This window comes from Lolium perenne, chromosome 2 (genome assembly GCF_019359855.2).
Source record: "Lolium perenne isolate Kyuss_39 chromosome 2, Kyuss_2.0, whole genome shotgun sequence".
NCBI lineage: Eukaryota > Viridiplantae > Streptophyta > Magnoliopsida > Poales > Poaceae > Lolium > Lolium perenne.
The window spans coordinates 225,009,342-225,035,231 of NC_067245.2; the positions used below are offsets into that span (position 1 = coordinate 225,009,342).

Sequence of the window (25,890 nt, forward strand, 5' to 3'; positions counted from 1 at the left end):
CGCTGGTTCTTCCTCGCCTACTTCGTGTCCCGCCGCCGCGCCCCCACCCCAGGTCGCCGCTGGGCTAGCCAACCACTTCAGGTCGCGCTGAGCTCGCCGACCACCGCAACGCCCGTCTAGGCGTCCAGCATGACCACCCCTGGTCACCGCTGGGTTAGCCGCCTTCTACGTCTTCGTACACTACAACTTCGCCGCCAGCGTCCTCGCCTCTTCCCCGACTACGTCACCTGCTACTCTACTCCGACACCCGTCATCGAGACTCGCCTCTTCCCCGACTACACCACCTGCTCCTCTTCTCCGACACCCGTCGTCGAGACCTCCTCTACTAGTCTACTCCGACATGGCGCGCACTTTGTAATGTTCCCTACCCTCGCATGCCCGGTACTGGCAACACCGGAAGTGCCTTCGTCCCCGAGACGTTCCCGAGTCTGGCAAACTCGCGCCGGACGTCTCGTCTTCATCGGCTTCGAGAACGTCTTCTTCGGCATCGCCTCTACGACTGCCTCGACCGCATCACCGACTTCTTCTATGTGTACTCGGTTCTGGCAAAACCGAAGTATGCCTTCGTCCCCGACGTGCGCCTGGTTCTGGCAAAACTAGGGCTGCACGTCGTCCTCGACGGCTCGGACTGCATCGACTTCGGCATCGACAACCTCCACGACTGCCTCGACGCGTCTCCGTCACTCTCCTCGCGCACTACGCGCTTGCGGCTACATCGACACCGGCACCCGCCCACGACATCGACCACGGCAATCCCTCGCGCGGCTCGCTCGACCAAGGTTGTAGCACCCACGCTCTCGGCTACCTCGACATCGGCACAAAGGGCTACCACCTCGCCTGCGCCTCACCAGCTTCTTCTCCAGTCTGACTGTCCGCGACGCTACTCTTGTTCACGTCGCTACCGCTACGACTGCGCGGGGGGGGGGGGGGGGGGTTAGAGATATATTAGGTAGTATTAGATGTCACGGGATTTGTATAGCATTTGTCATTCATCTCCTGCCTTATCTCTAGGAGAGCTTCTTAGCCTCCAAATCTTGTACCCTATATATACTCGTCCATGAGGCGCAATACAATATCCAACATATTCCGCCAATCTCTCTCCCGCTCTATCGTTCAACAGGCCCGATGCGAGCCAAAAAAGATGCAGCTTACCAAACGCACCCATAAAGACCGGGCACACATGTTTCAGTATCGCGACGTAAACTGAATCTATCCAAAGTGATTCATTCACCGATCAATTTGGGGAGCAATGCATCTACCATCTACGCGTGCAGCACATATGCCCTCGCGTGTCCTCTCGGAGGAAATTGCATATACCAGTAAGGGTTGGGGCACACGTTGCGCAAACCAGTGACTTGAAATTGGTTTTGCGCTCCATATAATCTACTGCATGGCGCTCGTATAATCCATTGCATGGCGCTGTAATGATTAGATTACAACGGTCAAGCACCATACTTTGGCATCTGCCGTGGCTTGGTATGTGCTGCGCGTGCACTAGCCTCACGGTTGACAGCTGCTTTGCTTCAAATTTGGCATTTCTACAATGATCTAAAAAGTAGAAAAACTATGTATAAGGGAATCCTAGCTAAAACTAGGGTTAGCATCGGCGCCACCAATGCCTACAAGTCGATGGCAGACCACCGGCGGTGACCAGGACAAAGGTGGCGCGAGCGCCTGTGCCCAGTACACCGCCTGCTATGGCTGCGCTGCAAGTGGGGCAGGCGCTAGCGTAGGGGCCTACCACCCATGTGTAATAGCATCTCTAGCAGACATCACATCTGACTCCCATCGGCATAATAACCGCCGTTTTGCGGGTTTGGAGGGAAAAAAGAGACAATCCAGACACCGCATCGGACCCCCATACCAAACACTTTATCCGGGCCATCCAGTTTCGCGTTCGATGGCGCGGTGGCCAAGGCAAAGGGGAGGGCGATTTGGACCGGCAACTACATCGAATTGACGGTGATGCTTGATCATGCTCCTCCTTGATGATATGATGTTTGATACTATTTTGGTGCCGTGTTTCATGTATGATTGAGTGCTTTGAACAACCTGTTTGCATGACCTATGTTGCTACATTGAAATTTATCGGATGATTTGCATAAACCCTGTGTTTGGCGTGTCTGGGCGGCGCGATGGTTTTTCAGCCTGCAAAACGCATTTGGGGTGTCTTGGATACACGTATTTGGAGTTTGGGGTGCCTGCTAGAGATGCTCTAAGCCATAACATCCAAAGTCGACCATGTCGTCGCGAAACTTCTGCCAAGGTGCTTTGTCCCTGCCCTCATTCTCGTCCTCATCCTCGGGGGCTTCACCGTCCTTGTTCTAGCTGGCGGGTGCGTCGCCTAGAAGGTGTCGCAGTCCCACGGGTCCGAGTTAGGGCCGTATGCTAAAATAGAAGGTCACCGACGATCTGCGGCCCTTCAGATGGCCGACGATGGCCATGGCGAGCCGGAATCGAGCCGGTGGGCGATGGATTTTCACCGCGGTGGCCGCACATCGGCCATCTCTAGCTGCTTGAAGAGTTCGGCGAGGCGGGGCGAGGGCCAACGGGCATCAGCGACAACGGCTTTTTTCCCAACGGCAGCAGGCCGGCCGCGCTACACCACAGCATTAGAACCCCAACAGATAAGTTGGTCGGGAAAGCAGCTTTCGCTGACAGAATGTCGGTTGGGAAAGGGTTTTACCGACCAATAAGGTCGGTCACTGAAAGTCCAGTCGGCAAAGACCTTTGCCGACCGACATCTCTTTGCCGACCGACTGTTTGTTGGTTCTACAATTTCTTTCCCGACCAACATATACTATCCCGACCGACCAATTTTCCCCAACCAACTTTTACCGACAGTCCGAAGAAATCATTACCGACCGACAGTTAGTTGGTATACCAGTTGGGAATCTAGTGCTGTGGTGTAGTGGCTGTGGCAGCTCGCGGAGGTGGGGAGTGACGACAAAACGGCAGTTTGAGCTCGAGCGCGGCCATTGGTTTACGATACATCACCTCTTTGCATCGCGGTGTAATATTTTTGAGGCTTTTTTTTACATCTACATCATCAGCTGGAGCTGTTTATTTTTTTAAACTAACGTGTTGTATATGGTAGTTATTTTTGTATGTACATTATCTGCTGGAGATGCTCTAATACCACCATGCCAGCCAGGCCACCTCATGTGGGTCTCCTTTTTTCTATGTTGTTAACATGTTTAATTTGGTCATTATAGCTCTTTGCAATGAGTTACACGTAGAGTTGCTGGTCTCTGCAAAAATAAATTCAAGTGACTGGTTTGCACAATGTTTACCCTAAGAGTTACTGGTCTACGCAATTTCCTCGTCCTCTCGCGTGTGCCGATGGCCCCATGGCAGCGATCCAACATCCTCCAAAGCTTTCTGCACCGCCTGATGCATGCGCTCTTGCGCTGGCCGCACAGAACGACGGCTAGCTAGCCGTCTGTCTTTGTCTATGCTAGCGTTTTGACCTTGTGTTGGCATCAATTGACCTGGTCTTTTTAACATACCAGACGCAATCATTTTCTTTCACACTCTCATCTTCCATCCCCAACCACCGGCCACCATACTACAAGAAAAATGCCTACACCTAAAAGGGTTAGCGGTGGCGCACCATGGTGGGTCACTTGTAATCTACTCCCTCCGTTCCTTTCTATAGTGCTTATAGATTTTTGGCGTTTGTTTCAGAATATAAGGTTGTAGCTTAGTTTTTTTCAATTATCCCCTCCCCGTTCAGCTCCCAAATCGTTCAGCTCCCAAATTTATTATGGTAAGTTAGGAAGATATGGATTTCCCAAATTTTACGTTGATCTCAAATCGTTTAGCTAGAGGTCTTGTGAAAAAATACTCTTGCGCTAATTTCCGTGCCAAAAAACAATAGGCACTATAGAATTGAACAGAGGGAGTATATACTAGCGACACACCATGTAGGTGCGCCACTAGTAGCATTTTGAATTCTGGATCTGGATCTAGCACCATATTTCTGAGATTTTATTTTGTCTGTTTTTATTTTCCAAATTATTTGTCACGTTCATCTAGCACCATTTTGTTGCTTGTTTTTGTTTTGGACGATGGGAGAGGTTAGAGGATGGAGAGGACAAAAGAGGATGGAGGATGGAGGAGATGGAGAAGAGGATGGAGGAGCGGGCCGCCAGAGAGGAGGGAGGGGCGCCGAAGTGCTTGGAGGGCAGGAGGCTGGAGTGGTTGGAGGAGAGGAAGGAGCAAAGGAGGAGGAGAATAGGATGGAGGAGAGGAGGAGGAGAATAGGATGGATGAGAGGAGGAGGCGGAAGAGGAGAGGAATCTGTGTAGGAGAGGAATCTGTGTAGGAGGGGGAGGTGGATATATAAGAGGGTAGTGAGTGTAGGTGCCGGCTGATACGAATTTTGGAGGCGGGAAGGTTGGCACTAGCGCACCACAAGGTTGGATGCGGCATTGCTATTTTTTTTCTTGAATTTTTTTGCCTGAAGACTAAAAGCTGAAAAAACTCCTGTTTCCTTTTTGATTTTAGGGAATGTAAAAAAACTCGGTAAACGGCTTTTGCCAGTTGAAATCGAATGTAAAATTTTCCGATACATTTTCATATAAAAAAATGTTTTCATCGGAGGTCATATGCAACTAGAAAAGCCGTTTTACCGAAACACGGCGCCATTTTGCAAAATAAAAAGCCATATTTGTTAATTCTCCTAACAACTAGAGCACATAACACATGGTCATTTCGAATGATTTTATTTTTTGAAATTTGTATCCTTTTTTCAAAACTGAAAAAGGCAATCCACCAGGATAGGGGGGATGGTACGTGATACGTCTCCAACGTATCGATAATTTCTTATGTTCCATGCCACATTATTGATGTTATTTACATGTTTTATGCACACTTTATGTCATATTCGTGCATTTTCTGGAACTAACCTATTAACAAGATGCCGAAGTGCCAGTTGCTGTTTTCTGCTGTTTTTGGTTTCAGAAATCCTAGTAACGAAATATTCTCGGAATCGGACGAAATCAACGCCCAGGTTCCTATTTTCACAGGAAGCATCCAGAACACACGAGAAGGACCAGAGGGGGGGGCACTGGGCCCCCAGACCATAGACCGGCGCGGCCCAGGCCCTGGCCGCGCCGCCATATGGTGTGGCCACCCCTTCAGCCCTCCTGCGCCGCCTCTTTGCCTATTTAAAACCTCCGTCGCGAAAACCCTGATGCGTTCGACGAAACCCACAGAAACCTTCCAGAGCCGCCACCATCGCGAGGCCAAGATCTGGGGGACAGGAGTCTCTGTTCCGGCACGCCGCCGGAACGGGGAAGTGCCCCGCATCGACACCGCTGCCATCTCCACCGCCATCTTCATCACCGCTGCTGCTCCCATGAGGAGGGAGTAGTTCTCCATCGAGGCTCGGGGCTGTACCGGTAGCTATGTGGTTCATCTCTCTCCTATGTGCTTCAATACAATAATCTCATGAGCTGCTTTACATGATTGAGATTCATATGATGATGCTTGTAATCTAGATGTCATTATGCTAGTCAAGTGAGTTTTACTTATGTGATCTCCGGAGACTCCTTGTCCCACGTGTGTAAAGGTGACAGTGTGTGCACCGTGTGGGTCTCTTAGGCTATATTTCTGCAATACTTATTCACTGATGAATGGCATAGTGAGGTGCTTATTTATATCTCTTTATGATTGCAATGTATTTGTATCACAATTTATCTATGTGCTACTCTAGCAATGCTATTAAAGTAGTTTTATTCCTCCTGCACGATGTAATGGTGACAGTGTGTGCATCCGTGTTAGTACTTGGTTTATGCTATGATCATGATCTCTTGTAGATTGCGAAGTTAACTATTGCTATGACAGTATTGATGTGATCTATTCCTCCTACATATGCATGAAGGTGACAGTGTGCATGCTATGTTAGTACTTGGTTTAGTCTTTTGATCTATCTTACACTCTAAGGTTACTTAAATATGAACATTGAATTGTGGAGCTTGTTAACTCCGGCATTGAGGGTTCGTGTAATCCTACGCAATGTGTTCATCATCCAACAAGAGTGTAGAGTATGCATTTATCTATTCTGTTATGTGATCAATGTTGAGAGTGTCCACTAGTGAAAGTCTAATCCCTAGGCCTTGTTCCTAAATACTGCTATCGCTGCTTGTTTACTGTTTTACTGCGTTACTACTGTTGCAATACTACCACCATCAACTACACGCCAGCAAGCTATTTTCTGGCACCGTTGCTACTGCTCATATATATTCATACCACCTGTATTTCACTATCTCTTCGCCGAACTAATGCACCTATTAGGTGTGTTGGGGACACAAGAGACTTCTTGCTTTGTGGTTGCAGGGTTGCATGAGAGGGATATCTTTGACCTCTTCCTCCCTGAGTTCGATAAACCTTGGGTGATCCACTTAAGGGAAAACTTGCTGCTGTTCTACAAACCTCTGCTCTTGGAGGCCCAACACTGTCTACAGGAAAAGGAGGGGGGCGTAGACATCAAGCTATTTTCTAGCGCCGTTGCCGGGGACCAGAAAGCTACACAACAGGGATTTCCTCCCTCGTCAACCACGCGCCAGTCCTGGACAGCATCAAGTATTTTCTGGCGCCGTTGCCGGGGAGGAAAGGTAAAAAGGCACTCATACTTCGGTTCCAGGTAAAGTACTTTTCTGGCGCCATTGTGTTTGTGCTCGAAGCTATTTCCTTTAGATCCTGCAATTGCATCTTTTTGTTTCTTGTTTACACTAGTTTGGCATAATGGACAAGAATGAGCTTCTTATTCTATTTCCTGATTTAAAACATGGATTGTTTGATGCGAAAATTAAAAAACCTATGGAATCTTATTTGCATGCTGGTAGTAATATTAGTATGAACGCTTTGAACACCATTGTTGATAATGATATAGAAAGTTCTAAGCTTGGGGAAGCTGGTTTTCATGATCTTTTTAGTCCCCCAAGTATTGAGGAGAAAATTTTCTTTGATGATACTTTGCCTCCCATATATGATGATTATGATGATAGTGGTCTTTTGGTGCCACCTACTATGGAGAGTAAATTTTGTTGTGATTATACTATGCCTCCAACACTTGATGAGAATAATAATGATAGCTACTTTGTTGAATTTGCTCCCACTACATCTAATAAAATTGATTATGCTTATGTGGAGAGTAATAATTTTATGCATGAGACTCATGATAAGAATGCTTTATGTGATAGTTATATTGTTGAGTTTTCTCATGATACTACTGAAAGTTATTATGAGAGAGGAAAATATGGTAGTAGAAATTTTCATGTTACTAAAACACCTCTCTATGTGCTGAATTTTTTTAAGCTACACTTGTTCTATCTTCCTATGCTTGTTACTTTGCTCTTCATGAACTTGTTTATTTACAAGATTCCTATGCATAGGAAGCATGTTAGACTTAAATGTGTTTTGAATTTGCCTCTTGATGCTCTTTTTTGCTTCAAATACTATTTCTTGCGAGTGCATCATTAAAACTGCTGAGCCCATCTTGATGGCTATAAAGAAAGAACTTCTTGGGAGATAACCCATGTGTTATTTTGCTACAGTACTTTGTTTTATATTTGTGTCTTGGAAGTTGTTTACTACTGTAGCAATCTCTCCTTATCTTAGTTTTGTGTTTTGTTGTGCCAAGTAAAGTCTTTGATAGTAAAGTCAATACTAGATTTGGATTACTGCGCAGAAACTGTTTTCTTGCTGTCACGAATCTGGGCCTAATTCTCTATAGGTAACTCAGAAAATTATGCCAATTTACGTGAGTGATCCTCAGATATGTACGCAACTTTCATTCAATTTGAGCATTTTCATCTGAGAAAGTCTGGTGCCATTTTAAAATTCGTCTTTACGGACTGTTCTGTTTTGACAGATTCTGCCTTTTATTTCGCATTGCTTCTTTCGCTATGTTGGGTGGATTTCTTTGTTCCTTTACCTTCCAGTAGCTTTGGGCAATGTCCAGAAGTGTTAAGAATGATTGTGTCACCTCTGAACATGTGGATTTTTGATTATGCACTAACCCTCTAATGAGTTTGTTTCGAGTTTGGTGTGGAGGAAGTTTTCAAGGGTCAAGAGAGGAGGATGATATACTACGATCAAGGAGAGTGAAAGCTCTAAGCTTGGGGATGCCCCGGTGGTTCACCCCTGCATATTCTAAGAAGACTCAAGCGTCTAAGCTTGGGGATGCCCAAGGCATCCCCTTCTTCATCGACAACATTATCAGGTTCCTCCCCTGAAACTATATTTTTATTCCATCACATCTTATGTGCTTTGCTTGGAGCGTCGGTTTGTTTTTGTTTTTTGTTTTGTTTGAATAAAATGGATCCTAGCATTCACTTTATGGGAGAGAGACACGCTCCGCTGTAGCATATGGACAAGTATGTCCTTAGTTTCTACTCATAGTATTCATGGCGAAGTTCCTTCTTCGTTAAATTGTTATATGGTTGGAATTGGAAAATGATACATGTAGTAATTGCTATAAATGTCTTGGGTAATGTGATACTTGGCAATTGTTGTGCTCATGTTTAAGCTCTTGCATCATATGCTTTTCACCCATTAATGAAGAAATACATAGAGCATGCTAAAATTTGGTTTGCATATTTGGTTTCTCTAAAGTCTAGATAATTTCTAGTATTGAGTTTGAACAACAAGGAAGACGGTGTAGAGTCCTATAATGTTTACAATATGTCTTTTATGTGAGTTTTGCTGCACCGGTTCATCCTTGTGTTTGTTTCAAATAAACCTTGCTAGCCTAAACCTTGTATCGAGAGGGAATACTTCTCATGCATCCAAAATACTTGAGCCAACCACTATGCCATTTGTGTCCACCATACCTACCTACTACATGGTATTTCTCCGCCATTCCAAAGTAAATTGCTTGAGTGCTACCTTTAAAATTCCATCATTCGCCTTTACAATATATAGCTCATGGGACAAATAGCTTAAAAACTATTGTGGTATTGAATATGTACTTATGCACTTTATCTCTTATTAAGTTGCTTGTTGTGCGATAACCATGTTTCTGGGGACGCCATCAACTATTCTTTGTTGAATATCATGTGAGTTGCTATGCATGTTCGTCTTGTCTGAAGTAAGAGAGATCTACCACCTTATGGTTAAGCATGCATATTGTTAGAGAAGAACATTGGGCCGCTAACTAAAGCCATGATTCATGGTGGAAGTTTCAGTTTTGGACAAATATCCTCAATCTCATATGAGAAAATTATTAATTGTTGTTACATGCTTATGCATAAAAGAGGAGTCCATTATCTGTTGTCTATGTTATCCCGGTATGGATGTCTAAGTTGAGAATAATCAATAGCGAGAAATCCAATGCGAGCTTTCTCCTTAGACCTTTGTACAGGCGGCATAGAGGTACCCCTTTGTGACACTTGGTTAAAACATGTGCATTGTGATGATCCGGTAGTCCGAGCTAATTAGGACAAGGTGCGGGCACTATTAGTATACTATGCATGAGGCTTGCAACTTGTAAGATATAATTTACATGATACATATGCTTTATTACTACCGTTGACAAAATTGTTTCATGTTTTCAAAATCAAAGCTCTAGCACAAATATAGCAATCGATGCTTTTCCTCTATGAGGACCATTCTTTTACTTTTATTGTTGAGTCAGTTCACCTATTTCTCTCTACCTCAAGAAGCAAACACTTGTGTGAACTGTGCATTGATTCCTACATATTTGCATATTGCACTTGTTATATTACTCTATGTTGACAATTATCCATGAGATATACATGTTACAAGTTGAAAGCAACTGCTGAAACTTAATCTTCTTTTATGTTGCTTCAATACCTTTACTTTGAATTATTGCTTTATGAGTTAACTCTTATGCAAGACTTATTGATGCTTGTCTTGAAGTGCTATTCATGAAAAGTCTTTGCTATATGATTCACTTGTTTACTCATGTCATATACATTGTTTTGATCGCTGCATTCACTACATATGCTTTACAAATAGTATGATCAAGATTATGATGGCATGTCACTCCGTAAATTATCTGTGTTATCGTTTTACCTGCTCGGGACGAGCAGAACTAAGCTTGGGGATGCTGATACGTCTCCAACGTATCGATAATTTCTTATGTTCCATGCCACATTATTGATGTTATCTACATGTTTTATGCACACTTTATGTCATATTCGTGCATTTTCTGGAACTAACCTATTAACAAGATGCCGAAGTGCCAGTTGTTGTTTTCTGCTGTTTTTGGTTTCAGAAATCCTAGTAACGAAATATTCTCGGAATCGGACGAAATCAACGCCCAGGTTCCTATTTTCACCGGAAGCATCCAGAACACACGAGAAGGACCAGAGGGGGGCACTGGGCCCCCAGACCATAGGCCGGCGCGGCCCAGGCCCTGGCCGCGCCGCCATATGGTGTGGCCACCCCTTCAGCCCTCCTGCGCCGCCTCTTCGCCTATTTAAAGCCTCCGTCGCGAAAACCCTGATGCGTTCGACGAAACCCACAGAAACCTTCCAGAGCCGCCGCCATCGCGAGGCCAAGATCTGGGGGACAGGAGTCTCTGTTCCGGCACGCCGCCGGAACGGGGAAGTGCCCCGCATCGACACCGCTGCCATCTCCACCGCCATCTTCATCACCGCTGCTGCTCCCATGAGGAGGGAGTAGTTCTCCATCGAGGCTCGGGGCTGTACCGGTAGCTATGTGGTTCATCTCTCTCCTATGTGCTTCAATACAATAATCTCATGAGCTGCTTTACATGATTGAGATTCATATGATGATGCTTGTAATCTAGATGTCATTATGCTAGTCAAGTGAGTTTTACTTATGTGATCTCCGGAGACTCCTTGTCCCACGTGTGTAAAGGTGACAGTGTGTGCACCGTGTGGGTCGCTTAGGCTATATTTCACAGAATACTTATTCACTGATGAATGGCATAGTGAGGTGCTTATTTATATCTCTTTATGATTGCAATGTATTTGTATCACAATTTATCTATGTGCTACTCTAGCAATGTTATTAAAGTAGTTTTATTCCTCCTGCACGATGTAATGGTGACAGTGTGTGCATCCGTGTTAGTACTTGGTTTATGCTATGATCATGATCTCTTGTAGATTGCGAAGTTAACTATTGCTATGACAGTATTGATGTGATCTATTCCTCCTACATATGCATGAAGGTGACAGTGTGCATGCTATGTTAGTACTTGGTTTAGTCTTTTGATCTATCTTACACTCTAAGGTTACTTAAATATGAACATTGAATTGTGGAGCTTGTTAACTCCGGCATTGAGGGTTCGTGTAATCCTACGCAATGTGTTCATCATCCAACAAGAGTGTAGAGTATGCATTTATCTATTCTGTTATGTGATCAATGTTGAGAGTGTCCACTAGTGAAAGTCTAATCCCTAGGCCTTGTTCCTAAATACTGCTATCGCTGCTTGTTTACTGTTTTACTGCGTTACTACTGTTGCAATACTACCACCATCAACTACACGCCAGCAAGCTATTTTCTGGCACCGTTGCTACTGCTCATATATATTCATACCACCTGTATTTCACTATCTCTTCGCCGAACTAGTGCACCTATTAGGTGTGTTGGGGACACAAGAGACTTCTTGCTTTGTGGTTGCAGGGTTGCATGAGAGGGATATCTTTGACCTCTTCCTCCCTGAGTTCGATAAACCTTGGGTGATCCACTTAAGGGAAAACTTGCTGCTGTTCTACAAACCTCTGCTCTTGGAGGCCCAACACTGTCTACAGGAAAAGGAGGGGGGCGTAGACATCAGTACGCTAGTGCTAAGTGGTGCCCAATATTCCCTAGCTCCCCTATACAGTGGGGCACCTATACATGGTGCGCCATTGGTATGTCTAGGAGATGGATCAAACCTTGGTCAAACGTAGTGTAGTGACACACTATTCACCAGGTACACCATTGGTAATTGTGATAGCTATGGTGCACCACTAGAATGTGCGCCACTGCTAGCGATATTATGACTATGCTTTTTCTAGTAGTGGCACATGCATCAGAATAGCCATGTTTGGTGACATAGGATCGAGGGGAGGGCGTCTAGGATGGCGCCCGACCCGGGGCATGCCCAAGGCCGAGGTTGCCGAGAAAGACGTGGGGGAAGAGGCCATAGTCAACCATCGATGTCCCCTTCACCACCGTTGTCCCCGTCGCCACCGTCATCACCCGAGTCCGTCGCCATCGACCTCTCCGGGTTTGATTTCGGTGTCACCATCCACTTAGGCGTGGATTGGGATAGGATGCACCTCCCTGAGAAGTACACGTCGGTGGTCGATGGGCAAGAGTCCCACGAGCTCATATTGCTGGTGCAGGGCGGCTCGATCAGCTAGTGGTCCGTGGAGGAGTTGTTCGACCGCGCCGACCATTACAAAAAAAGTTAATATCTACCACGACATTTTTTTGTCGGCTAATGGGTGTTTTTCGTCGCTAAAGAGTCTAAGGCGACGAAACGGGTTCTGTGGTGCATATCGCGTCACCGAAGGATCCACCATGAATTTTCGAATCGAGGGGTATCGAGGGGTCTTTGTCGATGAAAATTTGAACCGTGTCAAAAGAGTTCGGAGGAGTCCGATGACTGCTGACGTCATGATAACTAACACGTGACAGTCGCCGTTAACTGGCCGGTAACGTCGTTAACTAGACAGATGTTCGTAGTAGATGACAGAACCACACAAGACCTGCTACGTCTTAAGCGGGCCGGCACAATAAGAAAAAATGGACCATCCTAGTTACATATTGGGTCGGGCCAACTGCCTAGGTTTGACTAGTCAACTACATAATTGGGCCGGCCCATTAATTACGCGGGCTAGACAGGATGTTTTGGTTTGACCAGTCAACTTGCTAAATGAGCCCAATTAATAATCATGTCGGGCCAAATGTCTTTTTGTGACCGGTCAATGAGCTAAATGGGCCAGCCTAATGTCAAAATTGAATGTCCGTGTCTTGCTTCCTTTCTTATTCATATTTTTATTTGTTAGTGCAGCTTACATTCAGTTTTGCATTTATTTTATTTTATATAAAAACACATAAAAAATGTTGCGGACTTTATTTTACTTACAAGGCGGGAGAAGCGCTAAGTTGTGTAACTACACAAATATTATCACTGCGATATTTATTACCAATTCTGTTAAATCATGTGAAATAAAATTTGATTTTTTTGAAATCAGTCGTAGGCATGGAATGATGGGAGACACCGTGTCTGGGGTATTCATAGATCCATACCGGGTTTATCGTCCCGAAATTGATTGGTTCACGTCCCTCTATCGAAAAATCGATCAAGAGATGCATACCCTCACTGCACCCTAGTTTTGCCAGCCTCTAAATCTCGTCCCCCTTTCTCGTCGTCCCTCGGTCCCTCCATACTGGAAACATGGCCACTATGGGTTGCATCAGTGGGAAGATCGGACATCAGGGAAAGTTTCAGAGATGGCCGGCATCCGCCATGGCTCTATCTAAAAGTTCCATCTCAGATAAGATGTACGTGCTGGTGCTGGTGTTGGTCCGCCGATACAATGTAGAAACTTGGTAGCTCGGATAATGCTAATCTCTTGACCTTGTTTTATGTTGTTTGCTAGGCTGGATTCGCTCGATTGCTAGAAAATATTTCGTCTGTTCCAAATTATCTGTGGCCGCTTTTGTCTAATTTAGATTTGCTCATTTTAGAGATAAAAAAAACTGATATAACTAATTTCGGGTGACAGGAAGAAGTTTGAATTGAGTTGCTACCTGCCAACTTGTGTCCACGAATTCTAGTCGACACACAACAACAAAAACCATGCTTGGATTGTGGCCACGGAAGAGCTAGTACAGACTGAACCACTTGCAACGTATGCTTGCAACCACACACACAAACACACTATAAGATAGCACGCACCACCCAAGCAGTTTTTGCCAACAGCACATGCGAATCACTCGCATTCAGAAAAAAAAGTTGATGTATACATATGTAGCATACCACGGCGCTAGCTGAATCCATGGCGAAATTCTGGCTGCTGCTGCTCCTCTTGGCGTTCCTCTTGCCCCTGTCAAGCGCGACGCCATGCCACCCCGATGACCTACACGCACTGCAGGGCTTCGCTGGGAGTCTCAGCGGTGGGGGTGTCCTCCTCCGTGCCGCGTGGTTCGGCGCTTCATGCTGTAGTTGGGGAGGTGTGGGCTGCGACGGCGCAAGCGGCCGCGTCATAACGTTGTGGCTCCCCGGGCACGGCCTCGAGGGGGCCATCCCAGGAGCATGTTTGGCGGGCCTCGCGCACCTACAGGCGCTCAATCTTGCCAACAACAGACTGATGGGCACCATCCCATCGTGGTTCGGTGAGCTTGACCACCTTCGCTACTTGGATCTCTCTGGTAATTCATTAGTTGGCGGGGTGCCCAAGAGTTTGCACATACGGTTCAAGGGTCTCAGCACCGCTCGTCGTTCACTTGGCATGGCTTTCACTAACATGCCATTGCATGTGGAACGTAGCAGAAGAGCACTCCTCCAACAACCAAATACAATAACTGGAACTAACAACAGTGTCAGATCTGGGAGCAACAATGTTGTTTCTGGGAACGACAACACTGTCATATCTGGGAACAGTAACACCGTCTCTGGGGCCAACAACACTGTCGTAACCGGGAGTAACAATGTCATAACTGGCAGCAACCATGTCGTATCGGGAAACAACCATGTCGTAACCGACAACAACAATAATGTATCCGGGAACAGCAATACTGTATCCGGGAGCTTCCAAACTGTCACCGGTAGCCACAATACTGTATCTGGGAGCCGCAATACCGTATCTGGCAGCAATGATACCGTATCTGGAAGCAACCATGTCGTACCTGGAAGCAACCAAGTCGTGACAGGAGGTTAATGATCTGGAATGTTTCCACCTTACCTAAGGGAGCTCACGACCTTACCCAAGTTCAGTGTAGCTCAAACTATCACTTGGTGTGGTGGGTTATGTAACTTGGTGGATATATCATCCTTTTCCTAAACTAAATAAAACTTATGTTGGCATGAATATCAACCACGGCTTGCAGCTGATGTGGACCAAGCATGTTTCTTATGTACAAATTTGCATCGTGGATGTATGCATGACAGCATGTTTCTGGGATGTGTGATGGATGGTGTTTTATAATGATTTTGCTTCACATGGTGAATTATAACCGCCTAATGCCAGCCGGTTATACACTTGTCTTGTGCAAGTGCCAATGTTCAATGTGGAATGGCTGGGTTCGCCACTGCTATCACGCCCCTGCTAACTGGTAATCTAAATAGCAGTGGCACATCACCTAGTGTGCCACTCCTATTTCGTCGAGGTGCGCCAATGCGCAAAAAAGAGGTGTGTCACTGGTAAAATTTGGATCTGGATCTAGAGCTGGATTTTTTCGATTTTTTTTTTTTTTTTGCCTTTTTCGGTTTTCGTTCTAGTATGCAACTTGGCACGTTCTGAAGAAGAGGAAGGAAGGGTCAGCCGATTGGAGGAGAGGATGCGGAGGAGAAGGAGGAGGAGTGGAGGAAGAGTGGATGAGGAGGAGGAGGCCGGAGTTGGAGAAGGAGTGGAGGAGGAGGAGGAGGAGGAGGTCGGAGTTGGAGAATTGGAGGAGGAGGAGGCCGGAGTTGGAGCAGTGGAGGAGGGAGTGGAAGAGGAGGCCGGAGTGGAGGAGGATGCCAGATTTGGAGGAGAAGGAGGGAGCCGGAGTGGAGGAGGACGCCGAAGTGGAGGAGGAGGAAGAGGAAAGAGTTGGAGGAGAAGGGAGTGGAGGAGTAGCAGAGGAGGAGAGAAAGAGGAGAGGATGGAGGAAATGTGTGGAGGAGGAAGGAGGGTGGGGATAAGGGTAAAGGGCGGCCGGCCATTTCAAATTTTGAAGGAGGGAAACTTAGCAGGGCGCACCCCATGGCTTGGTGCGCCACTGCTATTCTTTTCTTTTTCTGAAATTTCTGTCCGAAATCTAAAACCTGAAAAAAGTCCTGTTTTCTTTTTGATTTTTTGGAATCTAAAAATTGTCTAAACGCTCGAAGGGCGTTGAAATCGGATGTAAAATTTTGTGTAGATACATTTTCATATAAACAAGATTTTCATCGTAGGTCGTAGGCAACCAGAAATCTCGTTTTACCGATACATGCCGCAATTTTGCAAAAAAAGTATAAATTCATGTTTGTTAATTTTTCTTGCAACTAGATGACAGAACACATAGACATCTAGAAAGATTTTATTTTTGAATTTTTATCAATTTATTTTATTTTTTTCTGAAAACTAGAAAGGCGATCCATAGAGAGTGTGGGCAGAATTTTTGGTACCCCTTAGCAATGGAAGTAGCAGTGGCGCACCACGCCATGGTGCGCCATTACTAAGGGGGGCATATTTTCATCATTTTCAAAACTGGCCAGACTTGGCGCACAAAATAATGGTGCTTCACTGGTAAGCCTGGGAAAGGGTGGACCAAGCAGAAAGTTAGAAGTGGCATGTGTAGTGGTGCGCCACTTCTAGTAATTCTACGGCTAGGCATTTTTCTAGTAATGATGAGGCCGCGCGCACATACGACGCGGTGACGTGGTGGCTCGGTCGTCCGCGCCGCAACATGAACTTCCATGGCGTGACCTCCGCCGCCCAAGTGGAGATGTTGGCGCCCCCACCGCGCCTTGTCACCGACGAGGAGAGGCAGCGCCACCGCCACCGCTGGCTCGCCATCGCCATGACGGTGTGGCACGAGAATTTCCTGCAAGATGTCTACGGCGAAAACAAGTTCTTCACGCAGCAGCAGGTGGAGCGCAACACCGCGAAGACAGCGAACCGAGCGCGCAAGGCCTTCATCCTAGCGCAGATGGAAGGCCCGACCACCATTGACGATAATGATCCCCGGTGGGGGATCAGTTTTCGTCCACCGTCTCCAGTTCATCGGGCTCCGGCGTCAAATGGATAGATTAGTTTATCGTACTTTAGTTTCTTGCACTAGTTATCATATTTGTAATATATTCGCTTTTTAATCTATTTTAGTTTGTCGGTTTGATCTATATTTATTGATGTTTGTACTACGAATAGTGTTTCGGGCACTGTATTTATGCGCATCCGGTGAAGCGCCCCTTTCCCACGCGTAATACTTTGGAGCGTCTGGTGAAGAGACCTCCTCGCGCGCGCAAAAATCGCAAAACAGACGATGTATCGTGGTTTTAGCGCATGACTGTTTTGGGCACCTGTTGGAAATGCTCTAAAAGGTTATGACGTTATTTGCAAAATAGCATGTTATATCATGCTAGAACGTCAGGGCAATATTTTCCAGCCTACTGGCACAAGGGAGGTTGTGTAGAGAGAGGGAGACAAGTTATACTTTCGCTAACTGAAGATGGACCTTTCAAAATTGACGAGACATAAGAGAACTCCGTTTACTCAGATGGATGTAGACGGATAAAAATATCTCCCTTCGACTATTCTTTTTATCGTTTTACATACTCCCAGCGACAACTTTGACAGCCATCCGACCAGGCACCTGGGACTAAACCTGTCTGACCCAGCCAACCAGGAGCACCCGGTGAACAAGGGCTATGCCGTTTCTAAGCTACTAACACAAAAGGATTATGGGTCAATTGTTCGGCTAGTAGGCGGTCAATAATATAACAGGTAGTTCTGAAAATATGTGCAGAATTTATCAGCATGAACATGCTAACTAATAGGACTGCACCCCTCTGCACTATAATGTGGTCTCAACCAAGCTGATAATCTCTTGAACACGCTTGTAGTGCCAAGTTCACCTCCCAGAGCCTCTCAACTCTCAAGGGTCGACACTCCAGCTTGATGGTACGCTAGGTGTAGGCAAGCTTATGCTCTCGCTGCGTAGCATCAGAAGAACATCCGACATAGTAGGCCGGTGCATCGGACAGTCTTGGATACACAGTAGTGCCACGTGAATGCATTTGATGATCTGAGCTGTTTGTGGTTCATTACATAGTGGTACTGGTGATAGGTCAAGAAGCTCGTGGGACTTTCCTGCTTTCCACAGATCCCAGGCCTGAAAGAACTCTCATGGTTATTAATGTGACAAACTGAATAATCCCTGGTCTCTCTTTTGTTGAATGGTAGATAGTGCATAACGGAATTCAACATCATAAACTTATTAATTCTAATTTTGTATCCAGGGCATAACTAATATAAATTGACTGTTTTGCACAGAAAACTATATGGTATTTTATTTTATTTTCTATCTTACTCTAGTTTTTCTTTATTTACCAATATTATTGACATGGTTTCCAAAATTCCAAGACTAAAAGAGAGAGCACTGACCAGCAACAGGAATGCTTTTAGAGTTTTAAAAACAGAAGAAAAGATATACTTTTAGCAAAGGGTAAAAGACTGCACTCACATGTGTTGGTAGATTCATCATATCTCCATTGGGTGATAACGAAATGCACCTCTTTCGACTTACGATCTCAAGGATCAGGATGCCGAAGCTATAAACATCAGACTTCACTGAGAATTTCCCATACCTGATATATTCAGGATCCATATAACCACTGCAAAATTAAAACGAAAATCATATTTTAGCACATAAATAAAGGAGCAAAGGAGCTTCATGTCATAAAAGGCTGGTTTATTTGGTTAACTCTTACTTTGTGCCCTTAACAGTATCTGAGGTCTCTTCAGTCCCACTAGAAGGCAATATTCTAGCCATCCCAAAATCAGAAATCTTAGGGTTCATGTCATAATCTAACAATATATTATTTGCTTTCAAATCCATGTGGACAACACATTGATGAGATAGATCATGCAGGTAAACAAGACCCTGAGCTATCCCTTCAATTATATGGAGGCGCTTAGACCAATTAAGTGATTCTCTTGTCTTTGTATCTGAAAATGATCAACGGAATGAAGCTTTCATAAAAAATTACGAGATTTTTCTTTCAAGCTCAAAAGAATAATGGAAACTGAAGTCTCAGTGAATACAGCTGTATAGAAAAGAAGCCAGGCTCTTGTTTGGCATGTATTCGTAGACAAGAATCATCTCTTCATGCTGAATATGAAATCCAAGAAAGTCCTTTTCTCTTTGAATGCAAAACCCAAGTAGCCTAATTACATTTCTATGTTGAAGATTTGCAATTGTTTCAATCTCAGCAGTGAATTCTTCTAAACCTTGAGTTGACGATGCTGCAAATCTTTTGACCGCAATCTCAGTTCCACTAGGCAGTTTTCCCTGAAAAACAGGGTATCAGCAGTAAGGAACCAACTTTTTTAGAATGGATCTCAAGACTCATATCTATAGCAATATATACTCGTATTATGGTGTAGTATATATATAATAATTATTCGTAGGTTCATATACTTACACTAAGATACTCCAAGGGGAGCTACGTGAACAAATTGCAAGTGAGCTGATAGTTTTTGGTATATTTTCAAAACACCTTCATATCAGTACATACTTCAACTACATTTACGCTCGCGATCAATGATAACATACTACGGAATTAAAGATGCATTCAATTAATTAGATTCCCTTGCATCATTTTGTTATGTATAATAGAATAATAGTGTCTATTATACTTGAACTCCCTAAAAAAGAAATGATAGTAGAATAATAATGCTATTTCACAAATAACATGTAAGAAAAATGTACCTTGTAAACATAACCAAAAGCACCACGTCCAACCACGTTATCCCATTTGAAATTTTCTGTAAACTTTACGACCTGAGAAAGATTAAACAGCAACAATCTTGAACATCTCTCAGCACATAATAGGTTTACAAGTATGTCCTTGTCCACAGCTATTCGTTCAGCCTTCCTTTTTTGTGGTCCATTGGAAAAATGGTTCCCTGTCATTGATTATGAATTATAGTACAGATTAGGAAGTCCTTTAAAACAAAATACATGCGTATTACCATTTACCATTTTGTATTTCGCTGATAGCACAAAATAGTTACAGAATAATGGCCCAATACAAATAGAAGACATTGGGCATGTGGTCCAGGTGGAGAAATAGAATAAACCATGTCTACAGTTTTCAGGAAAGCATTCCAGTTCATGACCCCAAAGGTTGTAATCATCAGTTTTCGAACAGTTCCTGACAGTTTGTAAGGGAAATGCTATTTTTTCTAGAAACTTGTAGGGCGGTACTGGTTCGGTGGTTCCTATCAAACCCATAAACATAGGAATCAGTTAAAACTTGTCAGTTTTCTGCAAAGGTGTGGCAAGAGATTGAGCTACCCAAGACTGATATAGACACATTAAATCAGGGTCATTCCCCTCTATTATTCTCTTGTATCATTTTTTATCTCCTTAACTAATGTTCCTTCTTGAAATGTGCGTTACGAACAGAAATGGCGAGAGTACCTTTCTATACACCCACTTTTTTATGACCTACAGGGAAACATAGAAGAACTAATATACTAAAAGGTCAAAACACAAAATATGTTGGTATTTAAACGGGGATAACCTGATACCTAAGTTCAACATGAGCTATGATTTGTTTAGAGTGGAATAGACATGAGCAAGTATTCACTCTCTCGTGAAGTGTATAAGTGGCCTTTTCCATCAGTTCGGACTTTTGGTTGTGTTGGCTAGTGCATGAAGCTTGATATGGTATTAGCGCCCAGCGTCTCGAGTCAGATCGGCTTCTTTGTCGCCGATGTTGCCGATGAAGACGTGGATGTTGCCGATCGGAACGATCGTGCAGTGGATGGGGCTTCCCCTAGCCGGAACCCCGCACTCGTCGTTGGGGACAACAGGGACGTTGCTGGCGTAAAGGACACACCTGATGGCGACGGTGTCGCCGGTGCCGTGGATCCCGCCCAGATCCGTGCTACAGGCGCCTCTTGCCCCAAGGTGGACGCCAACTGCTGTTGTGTGATCGACGAGTACGCTATGTAAGGTAACCCACGGCGTGGAGGAGAGAGGTGGGCGAAAGGCGGAGAGGTACCAGGATGGTGAGACACGAGTTACCCAGCTTCAGATCTTGCAACGGTGGTGAGATCCTACGTGTTGCTATACTTCACTATAAGGGCAAACAAGTGTGCGATTACAATGAAAGGATTGGTTCTGCCCCAAGGGCTCCCCAGATCCGGCTTATCAAGGCGCGAGGATCTAGGGTTTACAAAGAGTAGTCCAGGTTAGACTCTACTAGCACTATCCTAACTAGGTACATCTTCTCTACACGTAAGGATCTGGCTAACCTATATCGGTACGGACCCGGGCAACTAGGTCGGTGCAGATCCGGCTACAGCTTCTGATCGTGGACTCTCCATCTTGGTCAATCAGCTGGGCCAGCCAGTTAGGCCATAGGCCCAACCACCATCTGTGGGCCACCTGGGCTAGCCGGTATTGGACTATGTCGTTGGTATACCCATGAAGTATATCCAAAACAGTACCCCAGAGTTCTTCAAGATTCGCCTGGTCCTCCTCCTATCTCGGGTCACACCATTTCTTCGGGGCGGATCTAGACAAAATCTCTAAGGACTCCCAAAATCTAATAGTTTCCGCCTACTCGCCTAGCCTCTTGGCGGAATCTCTTCTTTTTCTTCAAAGTGGTTTCCAACTATTAGATCCATGGAATATACTTCCAAGGTCACTTAGTGAAAATCTCGTATCTTCGAATGGAGGTTACCGCGAACTTTACCCAGAATCTGGGGCAAAATAACGAGCCGAGGAAAATGAGCTCAGGTCGGACTTTTGGTTGCATTGGCTAGTGCATGAAGCATGACACATTCAAAAAAATCTAAATAAAAGCAAGTTCTTCAAATTTTTACCTACATAACCAAAACAAGATTATTTCAGTAGGTCTCGCCCCTGCTCTTCCCATTTAAAAAATGCAAATTAACTGAACAAACTGTAAGAGTAGAATTATGTTGTGCAATATAGAGGCCTGAATGATCTAAGTAATGAATACAATTACCTGTTAACTTTTCTTTATTATTTGCCGAATTCTGATTTACTTCCTGGAGTCTTGATTCAACTGTCTCAGATGTGGCTTTAAACCTGAAAATGGTAACCCGGTGCACTAGCAAATAAGATGTAAGCTTCTAGATATAAACATTCAATTGTTTTGGGCGATTAATAAGTTGCAAGATTCCAACTAATATTTCCCATTTGCTATTCTGCAGGAGAAAGACAGGTCCAACCAATGTTGTTGATAGTGAATATGGAAGGATGAGCAGCTTATTATGTATTCTGGAAAGGTCTTACATAAAAATTACCAGCTGGCCATACTGTCAAATCACCAAATATTTATTCTTAGTTGTGTTAGTAATTTTAAGGAGATACATGTCAAGTAGTTAAGTACAACCTTGCTACCCCCAGCCAGATGTGTCACAATGAACCCGTTTAGTTTATCTAAACAATTGTTTTCTGATTTCAGTACAGAGTACATATGCATTGGCACATGAATGAGTATGAAATCAAAGAAGTGATCGCAGTTGATTTATACTGTACTTTGGTGAAGTTCCATGGCCTGAATTGTCTTTTAGTATCTGCGCCTCCTTGGCATACTCCTAGGAGAGAACAACGATAAATGAAAAATAAGATCACATGAACCCTTAACTAGCGTGCCTCCGGCACTAGAGTTGAATTTTCCACCATGTTAAGAAAAATGCTATAGCAGTGAGAATGAACCACCACATGAAACTTGTGTTTACTCTATACTGGATACTCCCTCCATTTATTTTTGAAGGGTGTATCTTGATTGGTTACAACAAGTTTTGACCAGCAATTTACGTATCATAAAAATGATGTCATTATATTTTTGTTAAAATTAATTATAATCACATAAGCATCATAATATCAGAATAATTGTTGATAAAAGTCATGTCTTAACTTAAACAATCAAAATATACCCTAAAGAAGAGGGAACAGTAAAGAGTAGAGACCTATTATCAGATCACTTTTGCGGTTGTGTCAATATGGTCATGATAGAACTACCAATAGTATTAGACATCAGAATATTGTCTACTAGATCAGTTCTCCATTAATTGGATTAGAACTGTAATTTTATATCCCCCGCAAAAAAAACTGTAATTTTATATCATAATGATTACATGACCATTATCAGTCTCGAACTAATGCCATAACATGTTTAGTTGGATCTATTGGCAGATAAAATATATAAGGAAGTGATCGATGAGATACATACTGTGAACTGAAAAGCATACATCATATTATAGTTTATGAACCTCGTTCAAGAAAATATGAATAAAATTTCATTTTCAGAAATATCAAAATTCAATTAAACTAGGACTATATGTGCCTAGCTATTACCTCTGTATGTGAAGGTTGACGTCTGCTCAAATCCAGGACGAAAGTACGGGAAGTATCTACATGGCTCACGAGGGGGAATATCTGGAGGTAGAAGGCGATATCATTCTCCACCTCCTGTAACTGGCAAGCCTGATTACCTCCAGTAAAGCAATGATACATGAAACTGCTGTCCTGGCAGGTTGTGATGAGCATAAATGCTCGCCGAAGTGTCTCCTCCAGCTGCTCCACTGGGTTCCTCGTATCTCGGTGTTGCATCAGTTGTGCCTCATGAAGCTCCTGCAGCAGGTCACCTATCATCTTCACACGCCTCGCGAGCTTCTGGCAGGTCTCTTTGTTCCTCTTGACCGTCTGCACTGCCTCCACAATCATCTTGATCAGCCCATATGCATCTATCCCTGCTAGCTGCGCAACGGTGGCCACTTGACCCACACCACTCAAAGTTGCCATCTCCTCACAGAGAACTGCAAAGAACAGCCCTTGCAAAGAAGGACCCAGTACCTAGCCAGCACATATATTATAACTTGGTCAGAGACTGAGTTTGAAAATATTTTTTGGAAAAGCACTCCACTTTTGACTTCTAAGGGACTTCCTGCGGGTCCCGTCGATGAGAAAATTTCCAGCCTCAAGTATTGAACATCTGGCTTAGGATCATCCTAAGAAACTTCCAATGATGTGACGTCCACATGGAACTGTTGATTCAGAGAATGGGTAACCACCTAACCTAAGCACTAAAAGTGACGCAGTCACGAAATCTCCAGGAAGTTTCAACTGACCTTTCATCTTCACTGAATACATGGCAGAGGGAGTTTGCCAAGAAAGTTCCTGTGATGGGACACATCTTTCTCCAGTGAGTGGACTACTCAGTTGAAAGTAGAAATTTGAACTACAACAAGACAGACACGGCACAATTGTAATTATAGGCAGTTAGGCACTGCATTTCCACCCCGCCCAGATCGTACTCACCAGCAAAATTGTTGTTTCCTCCTCCGTAGCTACTCAGGCAGGCGGTGTAAACGCGCTGGACATAGTCCCATGAGCCATGACCATCTGAAATTCTGAAGGGCGGATTTCCTCGGGCAGCATTTCCTCAAACACCTGCGCTACAGAGAGTATTCCTGTTAATACAGCTCATAAAAAGGTTGCTTCATCGGAATATTATCTTGTCAAGGATCTCTTGGCACCATATGACTATACAGTATACATCATACATGAGAACATAAGCGGGCAGCCCGGAGATCGAGAACAGAGTTGCCATCGCCGGGTACCATCCTTGCGCTCTCGCTGGGTGCGGCATTTCTATCAGAAAGGAGAGCGAGCCCATAGATATAAGTAGCGAATTTACCGTGCGGTCAGTAAGGGCACGTCTCCGTGCTCCGCGCCGCCGCGTGCCGGAGCTCCGGCGACCTCCTGCGGTGGAAACGCGACTAGCACGGCCGGTGCCCATAAAGAAAACGCGATCTCCTCGTACCTGGGCCAAACCAGACCCCGTGTGCTCCCTATGGGCTTTGGCAGACCACAAGCTTCCGTGCCCACGTCTCCTTGGGATCTGAACCCAAAGTTCCCCAAAATCGTTAAAAAAATACCGACCTTTGTGAACGGAAGATAAATTATTCCGCATGCGACAAGTGGCGCGCTATGGTGCTAGAAAATCTCTGTGAGTAGTCTCTCTGCTCTCCACGTGTTGCAAGGGGGAGCAAGGTGGGGAGGAGGGAGGAGGGAAGAGCTGGGCTGAGTCAGTTTTTCCTTTTTTCGTAGATTCATTTTTTCAAAATGAAATATCTTGAGAACCGTAAGTCCAAATGACGAACCGTTTCCACTTTTGAGATCCTCTCGTCGAGATCTTCAAAACTAGATCCCATGTTGATAGGTTTGGAGATACTTTTTTTTCGTACTTCCTATACTATTATGGTTGTACTCGTGCATGAACTGATAAGTACTTCAGTTTTTAATGTATTTGGTGCATTTTTTCCTTTACTCGTGTGAGCAACTGTACCTGTACTCGTTCGTGTGCGCGACTGTACCTGTCTTATGTGGACGACTGTACATGTGCTCGCTCGTGTAGGCGATTGTACTTACTCGTGTGCGCAACTATACCTGTCTCGTGTGCGCGACTGTACCTGTACCTCGCTCGTGTGCGCGACTGTACCTACTCGTATGCGCAACTGTACTTGCTCGTGTGCGTGACTGTACCTATACTCGCTCGCGTACGCGACTGTACTCGCTCGTGTGCGCGACTGTACCTACTCGTATGTGCAACTGTACCTGCTCGTGTGCGCGATTGTAAGGGTTGAGTGCTCAACTAGGTAGACTTGCCAGGCTAAACGCCAGCATTCTGGTCTCTTTGTTGATAGGTGCTCCTTTCTGGCTCTTGTCAGGCTATGGGTTTAGGTTCTGAGGAGCTAGCTGAGGTGGCTTTGTTTGGCTAGTATGATTGGCTTTTCAGTTCTAACCAGGAAGGCGTGCTAAAAAGGGTCTTCGGGTGTCAGGGTCTTCGGTTGAGAAAGGCACAGAGACGTGCTTTTTCTTAGCAAAACGGTTAGCAAGCACTTTTCGGTGTTGCTCCATCTCGGGTAAAAACTAGGGAAATAGGGGAAAGCCAGTTCGGGTGCTTTTCAAGATAGGGGTCGGGAAAAGGAGGCAGTTTATTCTGGT

The 25,890-nt window shown here is 44.7% G+C and overlaps 3 protein-coding genes across 9 annotated transcripts; 2 read left to right on the plus strand and 1 right to left on the minus strand.

Annotated features, from left to right (window-relative positions):
• Nucleotides 1–13,920: 13,920 nt before the first annotated feature.
• LOC127335053 (uncharacterized) lies at nt 13,921–15,023 on the plus strand. The gene has a single exon (XM_051361643.2). It carries the CDS (start codon nt 13,992–13,994, stop codon nt 14,871–14,873), a length of 882 nt encoding a protein of 293 aa, XP_051217603.1. The 5' UTR covers nt 13,921–13,991; the 3' UTR covers nt 14,874–15,023.
• Nucleotides 15,024–16,584: 1,561 nt separating this feature from the next.
• On the plus strand, nt 16,585–16,926 carry LOC127329188 (uncharacterized). Its single transcript, XM_051355723.1, has one exon. The coding sequence runs from the start codon at nt 16,585–16,587 to the stop codon at nt 16,924–16,926; it is 342 nt and encodes a 113-aa protein (XP_051211683.1).
• Nucleotides 16,927–17,401: 475 nt separating this feature from the next.
• Nucleotides 17,402–24,747, minus strand: LOC127335051 (cysteine-rich receptor-like protein kinase 10). 7 transcript variants are annotated; one of them, XM_051361637.2, is made up of 11 exons: nt 24,581–24,747; nt 24,202–24,333; nt 24,012–24,060; nt 23,239–23,736; nt 22,417–22,475; nt 21,881–21,963; nt 19,609–19,805; nt 18,942–19,188; nt 18,608–18,845; nt 18,361–18,511; nt 17,402–18,009 (listed from the first exon to the last, which is right to left on the minus strand). In XM_051361637.2, the coding sequence occupies exons 4-11, from the start codon at nt 23,683–23,685 to the stop codon at nt 17,773–17,775; spliced, it is 1,659 nt and encodes a 552-aa protein (XP_051217597.1). In that variant the 5' UTR covers nt 23,686–23,736; nt 24,012–24,060; nt 24,202–24,333; nt 24,581–24,747; the 3' UTR covers nt 17,402–17,772. The 7 variants fall into 7 exon arrangements, with proteins under 7 accessions (XP_051217597.1, XP_051217595.1, XP_051217596.1 ...); XM_051361635.2 differs by having other exon boundaries at nt 23,239–23,927; XM_051361636.2 differs by having other exon boundaries at nt 23,960–24,060.
• Between the last annotated feature and the right edge of the window lie 1,143 nt (nt 24,748–25,890).